This window comes from Zonotrichia leucophrys, chromosome 4 (genome assembly GCF_028769735.1).
Source record: "Zonotrichia leucophrys gambelii isolate GWCS_2022_RI chromosome 4, RI_Zleu_2.0, whole genome shotgun sequence".
In the NCBI taxonomy this organism is placed as follows: Eukaryota; Metazoa; Chordata; class Aves; order Passeriformes; family Passerellidae; genus Zonotrichia; species Zonotrichia leucophrys.
The window spans coordinates 54,272,926-54,299,360 of record NC_088173.1 but is presented as its reverse complement, the minus strand read 5'-3'; the positions used below and the strand labels follow the sequence as shown (position 1 = coordinate 54,299,360).

The 26,435-nt window shown below is 37.8% G+C and overlaps 1 protein-coding gene across 5 annotated transcripts in view; it reads right to left on the bottom strand.

Moving 5' to 3' along the window:
* The window catches only part of JAKMIP1 (janus kinase and microtubule interacting protein 1), a 143,136-nt gene that overhangs the window by 48,198 nt on the left and 68,503 nt on the right, over window positions 1-26,435 (bottom strand). For all 5 annotated transcript variants that reach the window (XM_064711764.1, XM_064711766.1, XM_064711765.1 and 2 more), the window contains exons 4-9: window positions 21,771-22,265; window positions 10,193-10,402; window positions 9,431-9,550; window positions 7,535-7,681; window positions 6,785-6,925; window positions 3,593-3,652 (exon numbers count right to left, since the gene is read on the bottom strand). In XM_064711764.1, coding sequence (XP_064567834.1) covers window positions 3,593-3,652; window positions 6,785-6,925; window positions 7,535-7,681; window positions 9,431-9,550; window positions 10,193-10,402; window positions 21,771-22,265 — 1,173 coding nt within the window. The remainder of the gene's footprint in view (window positions 1-3,592; window positions 3,653-6,784; window positions 6,926-7,534; window positions 7,682-9,430; window positions 9,551-10,192; window positions 10,403-21,770; window positions 22,266-26,435) is intronic.

The following is a 26,435-nucleotide window of genomic DNA, read 5'->3' as shown; positions in this document are numbered from 1 at the left end:
AAAAAGATCCAAGATACATTTCCTTGTAATGCAATCAGATGTGCTCATCAGTAACTTCTTACCTTCATGCTTATATGTCATTTCTTGGCAGCCAGAAAAATAAAGGCACACCAAGGCACAGAGGCAGAGAAAAAAAGAAAAATATAAAACAAGAAATATGAACTCCATCACACCAGTGTGCAGGCTTTCCACCACTGCAAATACAGTTCATTTATTAAAATTTTAAAAAGGCACAATCCATAGAGTCCTGCAGTTACCAAATAAACTGGGTAAAAATGTCTTACTTTCAAATGCATGACTCCATCCATCATGGAATGAATGTACCTCCATTCCACATGTCAAAAATAAACAAAATATGAAAAATATTGCTTCTGAAGTGTCTTAGTTATTTCACAACAAAAATTGAAAAAAAAAATTAAAAGTACCTTGGAAAAAATCAGGTGTCTGTCTATACAGAGTCACTAATCACTTCTCTGAAGACCCTGCAAGCACAGAGGTTATAAAGCCCATCCCACTTTGCTGCTCCTTTCCTTGGGGAGCCTGAACCAGTTGTCAGCATTGTTCCATGAACTCCTTGGGAATTAAAAGAGTGTTCAGTGAAAGCTCCAGTAGCAACAGTAACCTAGTGCACCTACAGAGCTCCAGAAATAACACTTATAGCTAATTACAAAAACACAGAGCTGTCAGAAGCTTCTCAGCTGAACTGATGTTCAGGGCTGTAAAGGCTACTGGCAAATCATTCACACAATATGTCTCAAAGATGGAGGAAGGCATTCCATGGATTCTGTTCCAGATGACACAAAAAACTGTCAGAAAATACTCTTTAGAAAACCACTACAGACTCATTAGAAAACCACCACAGACTCTGCACTCAGACCATCTCAGGAATGAAGGAAGGTGGAGTCTAAAATCACTCATTTAGGAAAATCTGCAACTGATGAGTGTAAATATTCACCCTGTGCATTGCATTCCTGGTTATTAGAACAAAAGAAAAAGCTCATTCTGGAAAGTATAGAATGATTCATCTGACTGTTTTCATGAAACCTCTTTCTCATGAGTTATTTCCTCCTTCACTTTGTCACAAGGAATGGGACACATTTGGAAATAGATACAACCTATCAGCCAAACTTGTTAATTCGCTGTGTTAACCATAATTTTACATTTAACAAACCTTAGAAAAGCAAAGCCAAAGACTTAGATCAGCTCATCTCATCTCATCATCAACAACTCATCTTAGACTGCCTTGACAGTCTGTGGAGAGAACCAGGCAATTTTAGGCTAAAACTCCTATGTCCTATTTAGATATCCACTTCCAACCACTTTATGTTACCATACAGATGTCTGTATCTCATGTCCATTACTGACATCTAACCAACATTTGCAGCAGTTGGATAAATAAATTCCACAATTTTCGTCTGGATTCCTGACATAGGCTGTAAAAACAGAGGTGATGAAATGGCAAAATCCGAACTCATCTGAGTGAGCAACTCATTCCACTTAGATTGTTAAAATTAACTGTGGGAAACACAGCTCCTTTTAGCATTTTGATTCTCACAGGACCACACAGGTAGCCTGGAAGGAAATCAGCCAGGATTGGGTTTTTAGAAGTTAACACCAATTGCAGTTAAACTGTGAGTCAACGCTGCATATAAATGTAAATATTCTACAAGTTCATCCATTGCCAGGTAATAGCACAGTAGTATTATTGATTACTTCTTTCATTCCTTAAGGAATCAGCTAATTTAGAAAGTTTAAATACAATTATAAATTAAGTATATTAACCAGTGTGTATATATGGTGTAACTACTATAGTACGTACAATCCCATTTGCTCTTCTCTCATAACCTTCTCTTTTTTCACTTGTTTTCATTTTACAGTCCTGCTTTTCCTTTCAGGAGATAGCATCACATAGAACTTCAAATGGTCACCACAGCCATTGAAGAGCTAATGGACAGGGGATGGAATAATTTATAGCAGAAATGCCTGCTCCTGATTAATTTGTTCTTTCTGATGTTTCTTTTCTACCCTAAATAAGAAACACACCCCAACTAACTCTGCTGCTCATACACATACAATTCTTACGGTATACTGAGCAGAATTCCCCATATTATAGCACTCTTAGCAAACAGAAAATAACATTGACACAAAATTTTAATGGTATCATGCCCATTCTCTCCAATCCTCATGTTTTTCAATTCCTGCTTTGGTTGATAAGGAAAAGGAGAGACCACAAAAGCAGCAGATTGCTCAAGATAAAACAGGAAAGGAACAGTGCCTATGTCAACTGAAGCTCTACTAACACAGAGCACTTTCAAGACATAAATGTGTATTTATTGAAGTTTTCAGCCTACAGAAATTCTCATCACCAGTTACCAACACCTAAAAATTTACTTAACTAGCTTTTTTTTCATGAGGAATTTTACAATTTAGCAAATGATCTTACACATTTGACTTACAGTCAGATAAAGGTCAATAATTAGAGAACACTACAAAAAGTACAGTATAAGTTACATATATCGATGTGTATTTACTTTTGCATTCTTTTGTAAAAATTCCTCTCAAAACACAAATTTCCAGTTATACTACATCAAGAAAGAATGGTTTACAGTTGCTGTAAATATATTTGGCAGGATCTATTGTTACTCCTGATTTTTTTCTTTTTTCCTATGCAAAAGACACATCATTATTAGAAACAGAATTTGAAGAAACTACCAGTGAAATAGAGAGTCCCAAAGGATTAATTTTTCAGAATATAGGCATTAGAGTGCAGAGCAATATAAAAGCACCACCTGGAGGTTACCAGAAATAGACTATGCAGAACACACTGACACAAGGCACCCATTTAAGACAGAGCATATCTTAAGCTACTACATAGATGATAATGATAGCTCCACTCTTCATTTCCATTTTTTCCCTCTTACTCCATTTCCCACCTCCCACACACATGCTCCAGGCTGCTAATGTTCAACTTCACAAAAACCATTATTCAGCAAATTACTTTTAGTGCATTACAAGAAACTAAGGGTACTTTCTGAAGCAAAACTTCTCTCTTTTTATGATCTGAATTTTTGTCTTGAACCCTGTATTAGTTATTAATGCATAACAGTTGGAATTGTCTTACTACTTACATATCACATACAGAAATATTATTTCAGTAATGTTCCCAGCAAGAGTTATTCTTTAATTGTGATTTAGCTCTATGCTGGTACAAGTAGTTTAAAGGGGGTATGTTCTTTAAAGCAGGCTGAATATCTGTCCATTGAAATAGTAGTTGCTTCAAGCCATTAAATCGTTATGCCTCGAGCCACTTGAATATTTAGGCTACAGTGGCTAAAAGTGCAATTTTACTGTTTATTTAAAACAAACCGCAAAAATAACATTACTTGTGTGAAGTACAAAATCCTTGAATTACCCTAAAAAATGAAGCACTTACCAGTAAATGTAAGCAAAAGAATGATTGGATTTTTCTCATTAAGCAGAGCTTCAAATTCAGGCAGTATTTAAATTCAGTATTTATTAAAAGTATTCAATTCAGACAGAAAGATGTTGTTCACAGCAACAGAAATGTATGAAAAACCGAAGGTTTGCTCACCTTTGGAGGCTTCAGACTTTTCCTCCTCTGTTTTTTAGAGCGCAATAACCGTTCTCTTTCCTAGAAGGAAAGAGAACATTTTGGTATGGGTTTGTTTTAAAACTATACTTAGATATGTCTAACACAGAGAAACACCATTAACATTTTCTTTAAGCCTCTGGTAAAGCCAACACAATGTCTTTATCCTTTTGATTAACACCATGTTACACCACACTGCACTGCAGCTTTGTGCCTTTAGCAAACAAACCTTCAGCCACGTACTTCACACATCTGATGGGAAGTTGGCAAGAAAAGGCTTTGTTAAATACTGAGCACAGATTTCTGACAGTTCTTTTGACTCTTTTACCAAGAAGCTCACTATGGAAACAGAATTCAGAGTGTCACTCCAGTGTTCAACCATCCTGAAGCAGCAGGTCGGTAGCCAAAAATTAGTCCAGTCTTAGTAATTAAAAGTTGTTATTATATCAGACACACTGATATACATGCGTGCATATGCAGATACAGTGTTACATCTGACTTATCCTTGTAGGGCAAATGTCTCAAATCCAAAGGCACTCTCAGTCTCTGTCAGCTTAGTTGCTGTCTTTGTTCTACTCCAGTTTTGGTGCAAGATCACAATAAACTATACCATGACATGAGGAGGCCATGACTGCAAATGCAAGATTTCTGTTTGTCTAAGTCCAAGAATACTGCCTCAAATTCCAAAGGAGAAGAAGAGGAAGAGAAGGTAAAAAATGTGAAGGAGCAAGCCAAAAAAACCCAACAACACAGGAGGCAGGTGCTCTGTCTTCTTGCTTTTTTCTGATTCTTTCCTTAGCTCTGCATCTTTGTTTGCAGCACCTCTATTTTTAAAAGACAGACTGCAGTTCCAAGTGCTTCTTTAGCAGTTATTGCTCACTGCATGGTATTATTCTATTCAGTTATTTGCTTTGCATTCAGTTGAGAAACTGGAAAAATAGGAAGCTCACAGTAGAAATCACAACAAAATTATTTATCAGCACATTGTTCCAGGAAATAAGTGTTGGAAAATGTAAAATAGCTGAGAGAAGTACAACAATTTACACAGCACCTTGAATACATGTGGTTTGAAAAATAAAGAAAAGTAATGACTGCCAAGATAGAATGCTGCAGGTATTTCAAGCTGCACAATAATATAACATTTTAAGCTTAAAAAACCGGACAGCTGAATTTAATACTTTTAAAGAAGAGTGCTGTCTTCTCAGATGTCCATTTAAGACACATTTCCTGCTTTAAGTGGAGTATTCTGCCTCCCAAGCAGGTGTCCAAACAAATGCAGTGCAGAATGAACAAACATTTCCAAAATCCCAGTCCTCCTGTTTCTAGTCTTGTTTGTAAGAAGACTACTTAATTTACTTCTTCAACATAAATCAAGCTATGAGCCAATTGAATCCACTAGCATCTTTTGCAGTCATCTGTTTACCTTGACAGCTTTCCTTTTAAGAACTGACCAGAACACCCTGTTGTGAGAGAAGTCATGTTGACAAGGTTTTAACAGCATCAAGGATACCCTACAGATGACACTGTTAATCAGTTCACACAACCCTACTGCCTAAGACTACTGCTCTTATTTCCATGTATCATATTGCTCTCAGCTGGAGTTAAGCTGATTATTTTTATATTAATCAGATATAGGACATTTTGGTCGTTCTTGTTAACTATGATACATCTGTAGTCTGTAGAGGTGTGGGTTGGGCCAGAAAAGAGAGCTCAAAAGCAACAATGTGCAGAATTCCACTGCATTCACATCGAAGGCAAAGGTTTAGTTATTTTGTACTGGAACCAAAGAAGATTCCTAGTTAAAAATTTAAGTAATTTCTGCAAGTGGAATAGTATCTGTAAGTAGGAAACAAAGCAAAAATGAAACAATATTTTAAAATATTTATTTATTTTACTTTTACACTAAACACAAGTTAATATTATTTGACCAAAGTCAGGATACAATATATTTCCTCATATCACTAGGTGAGACAGTAAAAAGAGAGCCCTCTCATACTCACTTTGCACTGAAATATAAATGAGGTTTTATCTGCCATATAGTGCACATCTAATGTCATATCACCATCCCTTCCTATGCAGTTTTACTTGGAAGCTAAAGCAGCATCACTCTGTGGACCAGACCCTACATCATAGCATCTCAGAAACATCCTACTGCTTGGAACACTGGGACACTGGGGAATGCACACAGACATCCAACCTTGGCACTGATTTCAGAGAAAAATCCTGGGCCAAAATCTCAGAGGAACTGCCAGGAACTGAGACAGTGTTCCACATACAGTAATAACACACCACCTTCTTTTTCCTTTTTGGAGCTTCTATTTTTATTTTCAATGATGTATACAATTCTTTAATTTTCTATTTAGACAGAAGGCTAAATAGATTCTTTTTATCATCTTTTAGCAGTCAGTAGTGCCATTTGAGATGTCTGAGTTTGCCTGAGTTCCAGATGCTGCTCCAGAATGGCAAGGGTCTCTCAGAGATTATGTGCAAATTTCTGCCAGCACCAGAAGGGTTTATCACAAATTGCACTAAATAGCTCTAGACACCTTTAACACAACTTGAAATACTCCTCATCAAACACAACTTGCAGAGTTCCTGTGAACATCAAACACTGCAAACATCCATGAGCATCACCTTCAGAAGCCTTCCAAGTCAGAGGGCAGCAGCTGGGCAATTCTAATCCTAAGCCATGCTGCTACCTTTGGTTTGAGGAACCACACAGAGTTCTCCCATTCTTTTTAAATACAGCTTGTATGGCCAGCTCGGCTGGAGATGCTTAGCCAGGTGAAATTAATGACACCACGTTTCCCTCTTTAAGGAGAACTTCTAGATCAGGGGAGTGCTTGGGTTTGCACCCAACACATTATAGTCATTAAGTTTTGGAAAGTCTCCTTTACTCAAGTTCCTTATTTGTTGACAGCCAGTTCTGTAAGTAAGGCTGATCATGCACTTTTTTTTCACAAGCAGCTCATAATAGGTAAATATTTTTAATACAAAGATTCATACACATTCCAAAAAATTCATTCACTACCTGAGAAAAAACAACAACCCTTTGACACCAAAGAAGTATTTCTATATCACTACTACAACTGCAGTTAAAACATTCCTCTTAAATCTTTAGCTTGCCTATAGGTGTGTGTGCATGCACATGTGTATACCAGTCATAAACATTACCACTGTGAGATCATCAATAACATGCTGTTGTTCTTTGACTTGCAGTCTAAGGAATTCAATTTCTTGTTCCTCTCGTGTGCTGCTGAGATCATTCAGAGATGTGTGCCTCTTCAGTGCTGGTTGTGCAGATAACTTTTCTTTCTACAAAAATAAAAAACAAAGAATGTTTTAAACTGCCTTGCTGCAACAGGAGAAAAACTCTCATGTGTCATGTAGCAACCAAGAATTCTTTGAACCCATCAGTGCATACTCCACTACAACACAAGGCCTCTTTCAACAAAAAAACCCTCACATTCTATATGCCTCTGTGTTAATCTCTCACATAAGATATTTTAGAACAGAATCAAAGAACAGTCTGGGAAAAAAAAAATAGCAGACAAGTGAACTCAGTGATCTAGCATAGTGCATGCACTCAAATTCAGTTCTGACTTCTAATAATAAAGGCAGTATTTATTAAAGCTGATATTTAGTCACAGCTTTTTACAGCCAGCAAAAACATTTTATCTATCTGGGCTCCATTCCCTTAATCAGTGTGAATTGATACAACACAAAGCACATGCCACTCTGAATTTAGAATATGAGTTTTCAGCTGTATGGTCTGCATTTGACAGTTGCCCCGTCCCACTGTGGAGACTGATGTGCTTGTTAGAATAAAAGCCTCACAAGCACGTCCAGCTCAAAGTTACTGTGTGCAATGTGCTCTCCTAACACAGCGTTGGAGATGATTACTTACCAGAGGTGGTTACTTACCAGCTCCACATTTTCCCTCGATAAATTCTTTATTTTCTCTTCCATTCTCTGGATACATTGTAACATATCATCATTTTTTTTGCTCATCCTCTTATTTTTTTCTACCAAAGGCTTCAGTTGACTTTCTGTCTCCCGAGAACGTTTCAGCTGCAAATGGCAAAGGAACAAAGTTAGCTGGGCTTTAGTTTACCTTTGAAGGAAAGAAAAAACAGGTGTGTTTCCACTTGCTTTTCTTAATTCAGAAAGTTCAGCTCTTCTGCTGAATGGCATCTGACATACACCACTGCTGAACTAAGAACTACAGCAGCCCAAGCAAGTAAGAAGTAACATTTTTGTTTGTCTGTCAAAAAACTAAATCTGGTCACTGTATTTTGCTCTTGGCAAACACTTATTATGATCCATAGTGATTTCTTTATAAACTAATCTCAATAGATATATACTTCTTGTGACCAACTAGGTCTCTAGACAAGTTGTTTTCACCAATTTAGCCATCCCTTAAGAGGAGGACGTTCTTCCTCCTCTTAATGCATAATTAGAGCAATGAGAAAGTCAGCCAGAGGGCACAGATTCAAGCTCAGCATTCTGCTGACATTTTCAAGCTGCTCAATTTTGCTCCTGTGGTTTTATAATTTTAGACAATTACATGAAGCAAATGACTGCTCTTCCTTGCATTTGTGTGTATTTAATATTTCACTGTTTTTACTCCATGAGTCATTTTGTTTGGGGAAAGAAAAATCTATTTTTCTCAGTTAAAAGACTTTTCAATTTGCTAAGTTTTATCTAGAAAGGAAAAAGAGATCACATTTGTTTTTCTGAGATAAATTCACGGATAAATTTCGTTTTCTGTTTCATTCTTGAGAAAACCATTTTTCACAATTTTTAATCCCATGGCCTTCCTGATACTACTGATTTTATGTGTACTCTTGTCTCACAATATAAAACCTGCTCTACATCTCTTTCAAAATATTTTTCTTATGCAACTGAATCTAGAATCAAGAAGAGCACTTGACTGAGCCATACATGCTGTCCATCTAGAGGGACACTGAAGGATACATTGAAATACTTCTGCATTCTTCAGGGATGTTTTGAATTATTTAGGTCCACAGAAAGGATTAACAAGGAGGGAGATGTCAATGTGTCACAAAGCCATCAATGTTTCACTCATCTGTACGACTGACACATGGCACCATTTCAGCCCTCAACATAATTTTAGAATCAGATATATAGGTTCCATCTTTTTAGAATGAAAAATCTTTTCCTCTGCCACTAGAATCAGGACATTAAGGGACATGTGTAAAAAGTCCCATTGTGAAACTCACCTCCATTGCAGTCAATGGGAGTTTTAACCATTAACCTCAGCACAAGTACTGATAAAGGCTGATAAAATTTGTTCTTAAAATTCATGTTATATCCCTTTTTGTGTAAGTTACTATCCCTCTTCTAGGATAATTTCACCTACTTAAGAGACTTCCCTTGAGAAATGGCAGATTTTTCATCACTACCACAAGAAAGCTTTTTTAACTCCTAGCTAGCATAAGCATGTCACAGAGACAAATTTCAAAAGGATGAATACAGCAATTTAAGTGCATGGATTATGCATGTTTTACACAACATCATTACACAGTGCTACAGGCAACATACCAGTTAATTTGATTACTATGACCCCAAAACTAATCTGTAAATTTTTATTTTTGTGGGACAGGAAAGATTCCATCCATGTCTTCTATGGTCACAAGATTAATTTCTATAGAAATCTCTGTTACATTTAGATATAATTGACTGAGGCCAACCAGGACTAATTTATAAATTATTTATAACACTGACTTTCCAACATTAAATCTTTTGCCATAAAGATGCCCTCCCAGTCACCATCTGTGTTATTACTAATTAATTTACCAGTTCATTTCTTTCATCTGCTAGGAGAGTATTCCTGTCTTCCAGCTTTCTTATTACAGCATTCAGTTCAGCGATTTTTAACTGAAATCTCCGCACATCTCGTTCATCCAGGTGCTGCTCCTTTACATCAAAAACATATAGATTTATAAAATTACTTTAAAAAATATTTTACTGTCCATAGTTTACTATCATAGCTTAGCAACTGTATTGTGTAAGTTTAAAATGGACTTGTACATCAGTGTCTGGAAAACTTACTATAATTAACTGAAATACCAAATAACAACATCCTGGGAAAATGCTTCATGAACAGCATCTTGTGAAATGCATGTGAAGTTTAACAATTAAACAAACTATCTAGGTAAATAATATTTCATATATAGCAGGTTACTTCTCACCAGATTTCTTACTCTCAGCTGAAACAGTTCTAGTGTAAAGGACATAGATTAAAATCACATGGCTCAGTTTTTGAGTAGTACCTATTTTCTAACGGTTAAAATATTCCTAAATTAATGAAATAGTGAGAAAATACTGAGGTTCACAGATCAAGATGACAGTGTAAATTCTGCAAGTTCTATATCCATATATTTCTCAATATTCTTTGCAATTTAAGAGGTCCAAGGAGTTTTTAAATCATTAGCAAAACAGCAGAGTGCAGCACTAGGCCATTTACCATTAACAGGTCCTAATAGTAACCACAAAATGACTGTGAACACCCTGGCATTTCTCCAGAGCAGAAATTCAGAGAAAACTCCATTTTCTTACCGGAGTTCCCATCAGTTCACTGATATCCCCCACTCCTGCAGGAAGCTCCCTCTTAGGACTGCTGTGGTATCGTTCTGCCTCCTTCACCTGGACAAGCTGCTCATCCAAAGCTTCTTTCTGAAGGAGCAGTTTCTGGGTATGGCCTGCCTGGACACCAAGGTCCTTCTCCAGAGCCAGAATCACCCTGTCTTTGCCTTTTATCTCGTCCATCTGGAAAGAAATAATGCATGAAGGAAGTTTCTGTAATATCCTCAAGTGCCCACTGCATGCAAACACTCAAATTTGCAAAAACAAAGTTCTGTTTCTCTCAGGATTACACCAGCACTGAGACCGTGGCTGCCAAAAACAAAATATATCTTCTCTGTAGTCTTTTTCTCTGTCCTTAAAAAATTCAGCCTTCACTTGATCAAGAGTTTCCTTGGTCCAGTCTCAACTTGAGAGACAAACAAAACCAGAGGCAAACATGAAGTGAAACAGAATACAAGCCACTGAAAACATCCACTTCACCTGAGGATACACACTTCTATACAGAGAAGAAAAATCTGCTTTCACCATGTTTCAGCAAAGAAACACAATTAGTACATGACAAACACACCCTTTAAAACTCACCTGGGCTTTGTTTCAAAGCTTGAGCCACAGACATTTGCCCCATGTTGACTCCCTCTTTATTAGTGAGTATCATGTGTGGTGAATCTCTTCACAGACATTTAAAATTAGTAGCATATACATGCACAATATTTAAATCAAAATCTTAAGCATACCTATGTATTTTACGCGCCCTTGTTACAAGATTCAAATGAGGACTAGTCTTTGTGTAGAAGGAAAAAAGTAAGTGCACACAGACCATTAGAATAAAGGGTAGGAAGAAAGAGTTCTTAAACACCCTCTCTGGTTACTGAACTGTGTGTTCATACATCTCCATACCAAATAAAGCTCACTGCTCACAGTGATCCACTGCAGCTCTCATAGGATTTGTCCCTTGCAGCATCAGTGTTAAATTCACTTTGGTACTATTCCAAATGCTAGAGGAAGCGACAATCTGCAGCAGTTACTATAGAAACAGATTTCTTAACAGGAACATTAACCATTAACAATGTATTTATTGGAACTGTGCTGTATCTCCTCCAGTTTGCAAAACTGCTTTCTTGGTCAACATAAATGCATGGAATTTTGGAAGTCAATTTTATTTTGAAAAAATAAAATAATGAAGTAGTTAAATCATATGCTTGTTGTTTATTGTACTCCTACATCCATACAAGTCCTTTATGTCAAGTTACACCTAAAGAAAATAGAAGGAAAAGAAAAAAAAAGACATACACTATAAGTAATTTATAGTTCAAAGTGATTTACAGGATTAAACACAATGAGATTACATGATCAGATGCAATTTGCTTCTTCAGGATTCTTGTCTTAATCCTTTCACAATCTACAAAGCACATGAAATTAGTTTGTGTAAAGAACCTGACTGGCAGGGGATGGCTTGGCTGAACCATGATCAAAGATAAAAAGGTCAGATTGAAGTGAATAAGCTGCTCTAGACTACTCTGAAGTTCTAACTGGAACTGATGAGGATTTGCTCAGATGGAGATTTCTTCCCTGATTTAGAAAAGTTGCTGTGTCTCAACTCCTTGTAAAACAAACAAAAACAAACTTGCCAGTATTTCAACTCCCATTTGTGACACTTCCAAGTATGCCAAAAGAGGACATGCAGGAAAGAATGCAGTTTTTATTAATGGAACAATTTACAACATGCAGGATTTCAGAGGGACTGTGCAGTGAACAACAATGACAAAAATTAAGCAGCTGCCTCATTTAATGAATGCTATCTGTCAGGCATACTGATCTATAAGGGAGCCCTTGGGAGGAAAAAATGTCATGTAACTAAATACTGTGGACAGTTCAGCTTTCAATTACACAGGTGTTCACACTGAACATCCACATAACTGACACAGGAATCTGCCCAGGCAAGGCACACATTCAGTAAGAAGACCCAAGCTTACACATGCAGTCCTAATTCAAGGTACCCAATTAGTAGTGTATTTCATACTCTTCCTGTTCTCACAACCTAATGGTAAATGCAATGATATAGGCTTTAAGTTGGAAGGAAAAAGGAAAGCAACAATCTCCGTACTTGCTGAACTGACACAGAACTGATCCTTTGAAACAGATGTGACCCGTGCAGTCACAGCCACGTCACCCTCCTCTCACACTTCCATTGATCAAAGCACACAGACTCACACAAATTAGAAAGAAATGCCACAAAAGAGCATGGCTTCGAGGTAAGGGTTAAGGGAAGGCATAATTCTCCTCTGCTTTTCCTATTACTCTTTTCCTATCACAAAAATCTACATGATGACTCTTTCAGATAAAAACAAACGCCTCATGTTTAAGTCAAGTTTAAAGTCTTTGAAACACTGATATAATGAAATAGCAATGACGGCAGAGCCTTTTTTATTTTGGGTTTCCATTTAAAGTTACAGGTATGCACTCGAGAACCTCTTACTCATGTAAACCTGGGCACACACACACAAATACACAGAACACTGCAATAGTGCTTAGTTTTTAATAAGTACAAATCACCAGAACAAAGAATTTCTAAGGAACTAACTTACCACAAATTGATAAAGATGATCAGAATTGCATCAAGAATGCCTCCAAATTTTGCTTCAGAAGCATGGGGGTCAGTACAATTGTGCTCTCTTCAAGGGAATGGTTACACCCTTTGTTCATCCAATGTAACTGCACTGACCTAGTTAATGTCTCAATTTTCTTATATCTACAGCAATCTCACCCAAAGACTTATTATCTTTTTCAGCCTTCCATGGTGCAGAGCAAATCTGCAGAGCAAATCAAATCATCTTCCTTGCCTGTTTTCCTAACAGAGAGCACAAACTGGTCCAGAGTGGGGAAAAAAAGGGAAGAGAAGTATTTTACAGCACTGCAATCTCCCTCAGTTCCATGTGGAAGAGATGGAGAGATGGTATGTCAGGGCCCAGGAGGCAATGAAAGAGGAGTCACACGACTAGGAAAGAGAGAGATAGTTTAGGTTTAAACTGAACATAAGCTGCCATAAAAGAAGACTTTAGTTTAGCCTAGCCTATATTCTAATAGTGGTTAAAGCTCAAAGTCTCCATGTCAGTTCTGTCCCTCTGGAAAACAGCTGGAGCCACAGTTTGTTACATGAAGGAAAAAAATGTTGGCAGCATAAAGGCCAACCAACTAATGTAATTAGGTATGAATTCGGTATGTATTTTAGACATATGTATTATGGTCTCTGTTTTAGTGGGGAGAAGCATATCTTCCATTAGGCAAATGAAAATCAAAATGGATTAATCCAGTTTCCCTGCTGCCTCTATTTTAATCCATCACATGTTGTGGAAGCAACTTGGTCGTGCCAAGACTCTCTAAGAATCTACATGGTCTTAAAGAGAAGCAGTATTTTTTATTAGACTAAGTGACAGAGTTGATAAGAAAGCTTTCAGGCATAGAAACCCTTCAGTAGATCAGGTTAAGAAGTGTTTGCATGTTTTCTACCATGGCATTGCACTTGAAGAAGCAACATTTGACAACTGCAACCTGCATGCAATAACTCCCACTACTGCTTTCATGGATTCCTGCCTGTTCTGCAACTCATCTGAGACCTCTCAATAAGATACAGAGGACAGATACCATCTCTTTTACCAACCTATTTAGCACAATGACATCCCAATCATGCACTGTGCTCACACATATTGTATAAATCAAATATATAATCCCAGAAATCCCTTCCAAGTGTTGTTTCGGTTTCAAATTTATTTTCAGTTTAAAACAAATTTACCCACTTTCTGCAGCTACCAAGTAAAACAAGGTCACATGAACTCTTTTATATTCTCTTTTGCATGGATTTTAAAGTACTTTAGAACAGTGATTATTCTTTATGCATTTAAGGGTGGTACAAGTCAGTGCAAAAAGTCTGTGGTAGGAGGACGGTGGAGCAGCATGAGGTTAGAATGTATTTTCAATTATAGGCCTTGAGAAGAAAAGTACCAGAAATACCCTCTGAAAGAGGATTTAAAGAAAATAAGATCATTCACAAGCAGCTGCAGAGGCAAATTACTGAGAAATCACCTTGAGTAGCATAAGTAACTCTGGAGCTCTTGGTTAAAATTAGAGGTTTTTTAATATCATTTTTTGGGGGGTTTTGTGCTGTCAAATGTTAGTTGCTGAACACAGACACTACCTGCATTATGCCAATGAAGGGATAGCATTTACAGCCTGTGTCAAAATTACCCAGGTTCCTAAGAACATGTATCCAGCTGCCCACTAACAGCTAAGAGAAATGAGTAGAAATGAGTCTTTTAATAATATTTATGAAACGTGAAAGAGAACCAAGCCAGTCATTAGAAAAAGCATCCCATGCCAATTATGCCACACTTCAATGACTACAGTGAAAGAAAGTCAGAGACCTTTGGGGGAACTTTAGTCTCTCATGAAGTTGAAAGAGAAATTCCCAGGGAATTAAAAGCCACATCTATCAAGGCATTGACATATTCAGTTTCCAAAGTGGAAAAAGCCAGCTGCTGCATTGCCAAGTGTAAGACCTTCCTCTTCACCCATTCTTGTCAAAGTTATCTCCTAGCCAACTGCAGAACAAAATTCTACAGTGCTCTTCTCCAGCAGAAATTTAATTAACCTTTATACTAAGTGCCTGACACTGAAAATAGGGCTATCATGACAGAGGAATTGCTGGTTACTCTGAAGAACTAAAAGAAGATTCTACTCAAAAAATCCAGGTAAAGATTGAACCAAAAAGAATTAACATCTTTTATAGTTTTAAAGGGACACTAAGAACTAACAACAATATCCCAAGCTGAAAGCTCATGTGGAGAAAAGAATTAAAATATTCCAGAGCTGTGTACAGTATTCCCTACAACATACATGGCCAGCTAATAAAATAAATGTTTGCTGCTTATTTGGGACACTTAGGGGGAAAAAGGACTAGAGATGCCAACCATTCAGTGGAATAATAAGGGTCACAGACAGAAGTGGATAGGATTTATTTTCAATTTCATGTGTAATTTTTCTAAACCAACAGACCATTAGTTCCTCCAGTAGCTATTCTCACATATTTTTCTGAAGTGTGTAAATCTCATTAGAAGTTCTGATAAATTATACAAGAAACACCACATGGGCAGAAAATTCCAGAACTGATAAGAGGTTTCTCATATCTTTCTCAAAATCCAGTTACAATCTCTACTACTGGATTTCTCCTATTACCTATCCCAAGTGTTCATTGACAGAACTGTAATGAAAAAGTAGTCAAAAGGATAAAAATGTAGCAAAACTAAGTAATACAAATTTTAGATTTTTTTTTTTTTTACCAGGTGCTACACCATACATAACTTTTGTCTGTTTTTAATACTGTTCCAAATTTTGTAAGGAGAGATAGAAGTCAAATTTGTGACCTTCCTAACTTTTTAGAAAATATTAAGAACAAACACAAAATGCTGAACTTGCACTATGAAAAAGGTTTGATTAGATCTGCCTGATCCAAGGAAAAACAACATCTGGCTGGAATGCTGCCCTGTGAGATCCTAAAAGAAGAAGCATAAATCTTGGGAGGACAGAAAGCCAAGTATTATTTGCAGTCCTACAAAGCTGGAGGTGCTGGGTCTGTGCTGCAGCTTAGCTCAGCCTTGGAATGCAGCTGGAGCACGTGTCTGGAGCAGATGGCACGATCCAGGAGCAGGCAAGCATTTGATAGCAGCAGCTGTGTGTGAAACACAGGCAGGCTGAGCGGCCCAAGCTGCAGCTCTGCCCAGCCAGGCACGACTGCCTGGGATGATTCAAAGCTCAGCTTTCCAGGCTCAAAATCCAACACTGCTTCGGAGGCAAAACTCACACAGGGCACAAGTGAAGTGGAAAAGCCAGGGTGCACCCTTTCCTCAGGCCAGCAGGGAGTGCCCCTGCCAATAGCCAACTGTCCCTCTGCTCCAGAATTGTCAGACAAACATCTCTGCATTGCCCCCAGTGATGAAAGCAGCATAAAGATACAAATTGCACTGCCTCAAAATGACAAAATCCTAGTAATGGTAAATGCGGGAGAACATGAATGCTATTAGAAAACTGTTCTCATCAGTAGATAATTTGGGGTTTGGTGGAGCATTAAACTTTTGCTTCTATTACTTTTCATGTCAACTGCTCACATGAAGAAATGGAATGCACTGTCCCCCAAATTTGTAGATGATACCAAATTTGGGGGAGCTGTTACCACACTAGAGGACAGTAAGACCATTCAGAGGAACTTTTTGACATGCTGGAGAAATGAGCCAAGAAACCCTCATAAAGTTTGCCTAAGAAAGGTACAATGAATGTCCCGTCCCGAGAGAGCTCAAGTGCCTGTTGGATGCCAATTGAGTTGGCAGTTTTGCAATGGGAAGAAAAAAAAAGGAAAAATGGACAAAAGGAAAAATCTTTGCATCCTGTAGGGCAAGTTGGATATGGGTCAGTGGTGAGAGATTGCAATGATTGAAGTTAACTTGATACTGGGCCAAACCAGGAGGGGTGTACCAAAAGAGATTTAGCTTTTTATTAAGCATATGGGAAACCACACCAGGAGCACCAGAGCCACTTCTGGGCTCCCCAGCACAAAAAATAAGGTATTGACACACTGGCCTAAGTGCCATATAACTGGAGGAAGGCCAGTAAGATCACTTTGGGGCTGCAGCATCCAGCATTGCAGGAATGGTGAAGGTGCCAGGCTCACTCAGCCAGCCAAAGGAAGCAGACAGGATGAGTTAAACCAGCAGATATTCAGGATATCCATTCATCCAAAGGTAATACAGCCATGAACCAAGTACATGCTTCTCCAAGATACACAGCAAAAGGACAATAGTGACAATCAAAATAAGAGGAACAAGAAAGAAACCTCACAGTGACTGGGCCTTAGGGCAGGCTGTCACTGCTGAACTCCATCTTGGGAGGTTTTCAGACCGGACTGGAGGAGGCCCAGAGCAACCTGATCCAACCTTCAAAGCAGCTCTGCTTCAAGCAGGACACTGGACCTGGAGAGCATCCTCACCATCTAAATTTCCCATTATTGTATTACACTCCCAATGCTAAACCATACTGAAGACACAGACACCATCTTAATATAACCCATACTAAGGACAGACAGACAAACCACCATATTAAGAGTTGTGCAAGGTTAGAAAATATGAATTAGTGAAGGATGTAAGTTGAAATTTTGGGCTGTCCTAAACTGGAGAAACCTAATTCTTAATTCTAAAAAAAAACTTTTCCGAAGCCTTCACTTAGAAAGTGAGATGCTCTGTTACACACGGACACAAAAACTGAAATACTGGTTTTAAAAAATCAGTATAAATGATACATGAGCTCATTCCATAACATGTTTTTTGTCTTGAAGAGAAGTTTCAGTGAAACTGCCTGGACTTCTACCTTTAAAAACTGTTTCATCTATTAGTTTGAATTATATTCTTTCATGTCCTGCATTATATTTATTTGGGAAACACCAGACAGAAGCAGCGTTCCACACTGGAAGGAGTTTTTTATTTATGCAGCAATATCATTTGGACTAAGGAGATTAAGGACACTTAAACAGTGCATCTGTCTCCATAAATCATTGCTGATCAGGAACTTCTAAAAATCACCCCTTGAAAACAATTTCTTTTACTTTGATGCTCTTAACAGCAAAAGGATTTTTTGCCTTGCAAGTACAAATCGGCAGTACTGTCACACTGCTCTTTAACCAATTTTTATAAGGCTACTTGAAAATACAATTGAAATATGGACATTTAATTCATCTGGTGTACTGTGTGCCCTCTTAAACAGGAACCTTATTGTGCATCTAATACAATCAGTGGAATCTTAATGATTTTGTGGCTAAGAAAATTGGGTCTATTTTATATTGAAGTCTTTCAGTTAATTTCAATCCAAGCTGTTAAAGAATATTTGGGAAGACCATATGTGTAAAGACTTTAACAGGGTAGAATGATATTTAGCTGGAAAATAAGTGAAAAGCTTGGTGTTAAAGACATTTCTAATAAAAGAAACAGTGTTTACTAAAACATGCACCACAAAATGCAGGGTGCAAGTGCCATTTGTTCGTTCCAAAGTTTAAATATTATATTAAGTGTTCACAAGATAAGCATTCTGGTTTTTTCATATTCAACCAATATTAAAAATTAGTAGATAAGTGATGTCATAATTCAATATCCTTTTAATGATTGGGCTTTTGCATACATTTTCCATGACATGAACTACAAAATGTCCATTAATCTTGCCACTGCAAAAACAGTACCTAGAGAAATGTGCCTTGCAATGTAAGGGCCTGCTTAAAAACAGTGTCCAAGTGGTCCCAGAATGAATGGAGCCTTGAGCTACCATGGTCAATGGCTATGGCCCTCTTCCCACCTGTGCTGGCAGCAGAGTAAGGCTGGGCTGTTTCTCAGGATCACCAACAACGTGAGCAGCTGTTTCAGGACTGCCAGGCAAAAGAGAGCAACTTTACTTACCTCTGAAAATTAACTGCAAGCATGATTGTCAAGTCAGTTAAATGGCAAACTTAATCAGGGGCTAAGAAAAATTGGCAGAAATTGCTATTTTGTGTACTATTGTACAGTTTTCATTCTGTGGAACAATACAACTGTTCAGACTCAACCACTCAGAAAATATGGGCTGAACAAAATAAATAATAACTGTTCTTTTTTTCTAATCTTATTCTCCAAGGTGCCTCTTTACTTTCAGGACATCTGTTTCATTTGTCCCTCCAGTTTGTTACTTGCTATTTTTACTTCTGGTTTCATAGCTGCCAGCACATTGTGCTGATGCATATACACAACAAGGATGTATTTTCTTGGAGGGTGAGGGAATAAAATCCACAGCAATTAGCATTCCTTAAATTAATGGAAAAATTTATATCACTGTTAGATTTTCAATTACAGGAACTGAAAAATTCCAGCATAATTTCTTACTGCACATAGAAAAAGTGTTATATGTTTTGCCAAATAGATATTTTACTTTCTCTTATTAAGCACTAGGTCCTTAGCCATCCAGTCTTGTTTCTGTTGAGGTCTGTCAGGTACTTTTCATGGCTTAATTAAAAACTATGAAAACACTCCTCAAATTGATCAATCATATTTTTTAAAAATATAGTAAATAAAATTGTATCCATAGACAATGGATTTTTCTTTTTTTCTTTCTCATAACTTTTTTTTTAATAGCAGCCAATATATTTAAGATTTTAGTCAGATTATTTGTGGGTGTTAATGGCAAAATACAGATTTTTTTCTAGCTGCAATATCTAAGAGAAAAACATTCACAAAAGTAATCTGTGATCTGAAATGCAAAACAAATCAGACAAGTCTGTCAAGACAATCAGACTGCATCCTGAATTACTCTATCTGAACTGAATTACAGTATGGCCAGCCCATTTAGGTGGTTAATCCCAATGATGCTGGTTTCTTAATAATGCCACAAAACACTGCACACATACAAAAGAGCACATTAATTGAAACTCAGTTACAGAACTGTGCTAATATTATTAACACTTCTTTTCACATAATGATCATTTAATCTCACAGAACAGTACAAACCAACGAAGAGACCCAAATCCAGGGCTGATAGGGTTAATCTGAAATTGAAGGCGAGCATCCCTTGAACTAATTAAATGGAGGGGAGAGGAGAGAGGGGAATATCCCAGTGATCAGATTCTGTAATCCCACGTGCTTCCTCAAAGGAAAAGAGAACCTATCTAGGAACCCTGCAGTATTTTTTACCTCATCCCAGATTTAAAGACTGCCCTGTGCAATAACTACCTAAATTCCTAAGAATCTAGAAGAAACTCCTTCTAAAAACCCCATAAACCGTTTAATTTTAATTTAAGGAATTAAATTAAAATTAAAAGGAATTTAAGGAAAAAACTGAAATTCATTATATGAAAGGAAGGGAGGCACTAGAAGGCAGCACAAGACTCTTGGAGGAAGATATACACATTTCCTAAGAAAGCCATGAGAACAGTTGCAGGCTTCCTCTGGTGCTGGAAAAAGGAAACAAGAGTTACCTACACACTCTTCCAGTATATTCACCTTTTTAGATGTACTGAATAACACAGGCCCAGCAAGGCTACAATTAAAATTTTGAATGACTTCACAGAATTTTTCTTTGTGCCAGACAGAAAACAAATGTGCCCTTCTTCATCACCTTTGCCAAAGCATGCTGAAAACCTCTGCTCTTGAAAGTGAAGAGTTAAATATTTCCTTTGAAACCCTTCTTGGAGGAGGTTAAATTCATTTAGAAAATGTCCTCCAGAAAAACATATGATAGAATGTATCAACCTTCTCTCTTCTTTAATACTTTTTATAATTGTCTGCACTTCATAGCCATGATTTTAGAATTTTACATGTGTAATAGAGAACAGAATATGAAAGAAACCACGTTTGCAGGAACTCTGCATTGTCGGTCTTTGCAGTGGTCTTAATTAATGAACAAAATGATACCCCTGAGACTGGATCAACTTCCAATTAATTCAAAGCATAAATATTTACTGCATTAAAAGCTTTCATTGTCTCAGACAGAAAATCAGCAGCATTAAATAGATATTACAGTTCATAGCTTGTCCTCATAATTTTTCCTGAGGAATACAAGAAATAATAGGTCGTTTCTGCACAAATTCAAGCCCACAAGAGGTTTTCCTAAGGAAACTGATGTTTCATTCTATTAAAAGTCTGTACTACTTGACATAACATAAATATTATGCTTATTTAATTTTTTTTTATTTGCACAGCTATCATACTGCTAGTTTGTGCAGATAAGCCATTAGGTATGCACACACATATAGAAAATATCAAACAGAAGTGTCACTTGATGAAGACCTCTTTAAATGTATAACTGTGTACAGCCCATCTTAGATTCTGTACATTTTACAAAGCTGAATAATTTGGGGCACCCACTGTCAGGAAATACCGCCTGGAATTTGATTTTATACCAACGGCATAGTCTGCCATCTGTGCTGAAGTCCTAGGGTTTATGAAGCGTGAAAAAAGCCTGCTGTCCTAGGCCGCAACTTTTCTGCTGCTATAGAAAAAACACAGAAATTCTGAAAGGGCAACAGTGCTTCATACTGAATGACCTGGATAAAGATGCAAAAGAAGAAAAGAGACTGTCTTGTTTCAGCACAACTAGTTCCTCCCACTTAAATATAAAGCTCTACATGAATTTAATGTTGCCATCTCACAAGGCATTCTTACTGTCCAATGAACAATCCCCAACTTGTTTTGGTCACCAGGAATAGAGTTGTGCAGCCAGGAAGGTGAAGTGTATTTCTTTGATCTGTTGAGAAAACTCATTCTGGAAAGTCTTGCATGACTTCTATTCTATTTGGAGGGACATAAAGCTTTGGACTGTGCTGGATAGTCTACAGAGCCAAGGTTCACCTTTGCTGTAAGGAGGAGAAACAGTGGCCCATTGTAGCAATCAGCACTGATGGATGATATCACTGCTTTGATATTCATGGGCACATACAGCAATATATCAATACCTGCTACAAACTGAAATAAGCAGCATTACTCAGGGAACTCACCAGCCTGCGGATCTCCCTCTCACACTCCCGCTTTATTCTGTTGATCTCATCCTGGTGGGACTGATAAGCCGTGCGCAGGTCCGCAGCCTTCATCTTATCTGCCTGCATGATGTTGTTCAGAGCTTCTTCAAGCTGCTTTTTGCCAGATTTCAGCTCCAAGATCTCTTGTTGCAGTTTCATTCGTTCCCCATCGAAGGCCTTGCGAGCCTCCTCCTTTGCCTCGCTCAGCAGCGCCGTCTTCACCTTGTCAGCCGCCCCGTCCCGCAGCACGTTGACTGTCGACTGCAAACGCTGAATTTCACCATCCTTGATTTTCACCATTCGTGCCACCTCCTGCTCGTGCTGCCGGATCAGTAGCTCCCTGACACTCTGAAGTTCCTTCATTTTCTCCTCGTGGAGCTTGGCTTTCAGTTCAGAAATATAGGCAGTGTGCTTATGCTGCTCCTGCTCCCTTTCTTGCTTAACCTCTTGGATTTTTTCCCTCAGTTTACCCACCTGGAACAAAATAAAAAATATTGATTAACAAGCACCACTCCACTTTTTGAAGTCACCAAGGAAGCTGCCTCTAAACTGTTCGTAAAATCCTATCCTGAATATTCCAAAGCAAAGACTGCACACCTCTCTCCAGTAAACAAATGGAGAAGCAGGGTTGGAAAAAGGCCATGTGCATGTTAAGGAATCTGCTGCAGGGGTATGCAACTGGTAATGAGTTCTCATAGATCTTGGGAATAAAATAAAACTGACCAACATACAATCTAGTTATCTCCTTACTTCCTGTACCAACCACACCAGACTATTCTCACCCATAACCCCTCTACTGCGCTCTACAAGCAAATGGAAAATCACTCAAACAGGGAAAAGACTTTATGTTTATGCTGGAAATACTTTTATTTTGGATTTCTTAATTTCTTAGCTATTTTAATGGGAAGGTCCTTATTATATAGGCCAAAAGAATTGGCCTTTTGAAAAACCAAGTCTACTCAATGGACCTCAGATCTCACCCCAAACTGAGACTATTCATGTCCCCAGGTATTTCAGAAAATATAGGCCAGTGAGTCTAAGGGCTGGAGAGGGAGTAGTGGAAAAATGTTATAGACTATTATAGTAATATCCACTGTGATGAAACCTCATTATAAATGATGCTCAGCCGGCTGCATGGAAAGCAATGCTTTTTTCCATGTGGGATTAGATGTTAATTTAGAATAAAAGGGGAAAAAAGAGAAAGGCTTGCTTGTCTATTGCAGTATACCAGAAAGGTTATAATGTATTTCATCATTCATAGTTTCAGTGACATCTTTCAACTATCCCCATTACTGAGACTGCCAAAACCTCTCTCAGAGGCAGAGGTTTCAAAAATTGTATTTTAACCTTCAGTGACAATACAAACAAACATAGCAAATGGAGCTTCACGTTAAAAGGAGGCTACCAAGCAGCAAAATGTTATTCACTGCCACATCTGCTTCTATCTGTGCAACACAAAGCTGTGATTTGTAGTCATGTGATGCATTTAATTTACACTAAATTAAGCCAGATTTGCAACTTGATCAGATGGGTGTCCAGTCAGGATCAACCCACCACATCTTGACCTGAGGTCTTCACACAGCTGGGACAGCAGACTTTTCCTGCGCAGAAAATGTTACAATCCTCTTATTTTGAACAGCAGCTTTGAAAATTAACCAGCTCAAACTTACCCTTGATTTAAAGAAAGGAAGAGATTAGAGCAAGAAAGGAAGGAAAGGTATCATACGTTTTTATGAAAGTAACCTAGATGTACTGTTGACTGTACACCACCCGGGAGAGCACTGCAATTAGAGCTGTTCAAAATGTAATAGATCTGAGTCAGACACTATCACACACAGATTTTATAGACATTGTCACTCTGTTCCAGGATGATTCTGAGAATGCGTCTTAATTAGAGAGACAGAGGTTGGGTTTCTTCCCCAAATGGTAAATCTGGCTATTGGAAATTATCTGCAGGATATATCCATGTATTATTTATTTGAGTGGGATGACATTTAGTTCCAAGCCTACAGTGGATAGCAGTGATTTTCAGTGCTTGCATTAGGATACCCAATTCCATAGGAGAGTCCATGGCAGGGAGGCTGGAATAGATGATCTTTAAAGGTCCCTTCAAGCCATACCATTCCATGATGCTGTAACAAAACTAAGTCACTTACACACCTATCCACCATCAGAAGTGAACAGACTGGTTTATAGATAAATTTGAAAATTAAACAACACTCATTATTTACTTATTGCCTTACTGATGAGCCAAGAAAATTGAAATTAAATTGAGCAATGAAACTTACTAATGACAACACAGGAAAACAAACTGCATAACGGCACTTAGAAACACAGATAATATACCTCCAGAATCACAGTAATTTTAAATTAGTCATATCGTACATAAAGCATACAACTGAAAGGCAGTTTTCAATACAACACATTCATGAGTTTAACTTCCTACAAGATTTTTTAATAAATGAGAAATGGATTTTGACATTTTGGAGGAGCACTGAGTCACCAAATTAGCATATTTGCTCAATTTTTCTCATCTTTCACTGAAGTAAGGGAAAGCAAAACAAAACCTATATGCACCTATATGCTGTCTGTGAGAACAGCCATTAACCACTCAGAGTAACTGAGTACTATCATGTATCACTACTAATTTTACATAAAAGCTTCAGTAAGAGGATTTAAACAAGAAGAATTTTAATCCTTAAAAAAACCCTAGAGATCCATCAAAATCCACAAAAAAAATCCTTCAAAAAACACAGCATATTAAATGCTTATTACACCTCATGATCCAGAAAAAAACCAACACATCCCAGTTCTCAAGGTCTTGAAAAAATCTTTTCTTATTACTGCTTTTGGTCAGAGAAGATGAAAAGGTAGATCTGTCTGTTGTATCTTCTCTGAAAGCCATAATCTGTCCTTCCCACACCCCTCAGTCCCTCTCTCCTGCACACTGTGCAGTTCTGTACTTGTCTGGCTTCCAGAACAAGAATAAAATGAAAATATAGTGTGACATTTTCCCATATGCCTGAGTCTCACTTTTTCTTGTATTATTTTTTTTTTAATATGAAGAAAGCTATCTCAGTGGGAATAGGTACTTTGGCATACTTGTTCCTAAATATTCATCGATCTCATCACAAGCATTTATAAAACCACTGAGCTGACTGCAAGACCATGCTCATAGCACTGGACTTTAAAGTTCAGTCAGAATGAGTTCTGTCCTCATTCAGGTCAACATAAGTAAAATTTTTGTGCTTTGGTCAGCTCCTTTCATTACTCATTACCCAACATGTGGGTGTTTTCCAACAAAGCTGTTTCCCTTGCAGAGTGCGGGTATGTGATCCCTGTTCAGCTCATGCATTTCCTTCTCCAGGCTCTCCATAGATGGCAGCAAACCTACAGTCCAGGAGGACATCCTGTATCCAACAGGGCCCCCAAAGCGATCCAGCAGGTGCTCCCAAAACAAGACACAGCACAGGGGAATTCAGGCAGGGCCACAGCTTTTGCTTCACCCCTTAGGCAGCATAAATGAACCCAAGCTACTCATGTGTCCAATGGTCAGAACACCACCTGCAAGATCAGCAATGATGCACATCCAAAAATGTGCAAGCATATCAATTTTGGATCAGGCATTGCATAAGCATGCAGTAAGCAACTTTACAGAAAAAAATTTCTTTACATGGATCATCAAGCAATGAAACAAGATGTACCAAGAAAATATGTACAAAGTTTTGAATGTCTCTTGGGTAAAATTTTATTTCAGTGAACGCAGAATTTTTCAGGCAAAAGTACGGAAAGGCTAATTTCCATTTGTGATGTCTCTCATCAATTAGAAGGTTTCTTCTCAGATAAATCATTAATATAGGCATATACGTGAGGGAAAAAATAGTTTAGGAAAATTAAATTGTATAAATTGGCCCCACAAGAGTTTGTTACCTTTCCTAATACAGTTTATATCCCACAGGCCACAGAGTTGTCTCTTTAGCAGCTTCAGTACTTCTCCCTTACCTATTTTTACACCAGTAAATATATCTAATTTATTTAGAATTCTCTAGGTACAGGTTTTTTTTTTATTTTTCTGATACCAAGAAATAATTTTCCTTGGGTTTGTTACTATTTTTGAACTACAGTCTAAACAGGAAGAATCTCTATGGCTTTGATTTACTCATCTTGTCAGTCAAGGCTTCCTGGAACTACTGCACAGACCGGGAGTAGGCTGGGAAATAAACGACACAGTTCCAGTTAAATGATTTACAGCAAGCACCACAGCAAAGATGAGGGAGAGGGTTTGAAGATCTCCTCCCCCAGCTGCATCGTCACAGAAATGCACTCCAACACACTGCAGAATTTACTGCAGTGCACACTTGGTAGGATTTTAGAGCACTCTGGCTGTAATCTCCTCTTTCCTCTTTCACAGATTCAATTTGTGAGCTCACCCATTTCTCTCCACACATATGTGCACAGTACACATTCTGTCTCCAGTAACAGCCTCAATACACTAGAAAATATTAAATTTTTAAGCTGAAGAAAGGTGAACTAGAAACCAAACTGAAGCAAATTCTATACTGAATATAGTGTAAGAAGATTAGTTATTTAAAATATTCCTGCAGCTGTCATGGTCATGTACTTACACCTCATTCTTAGTTGAAT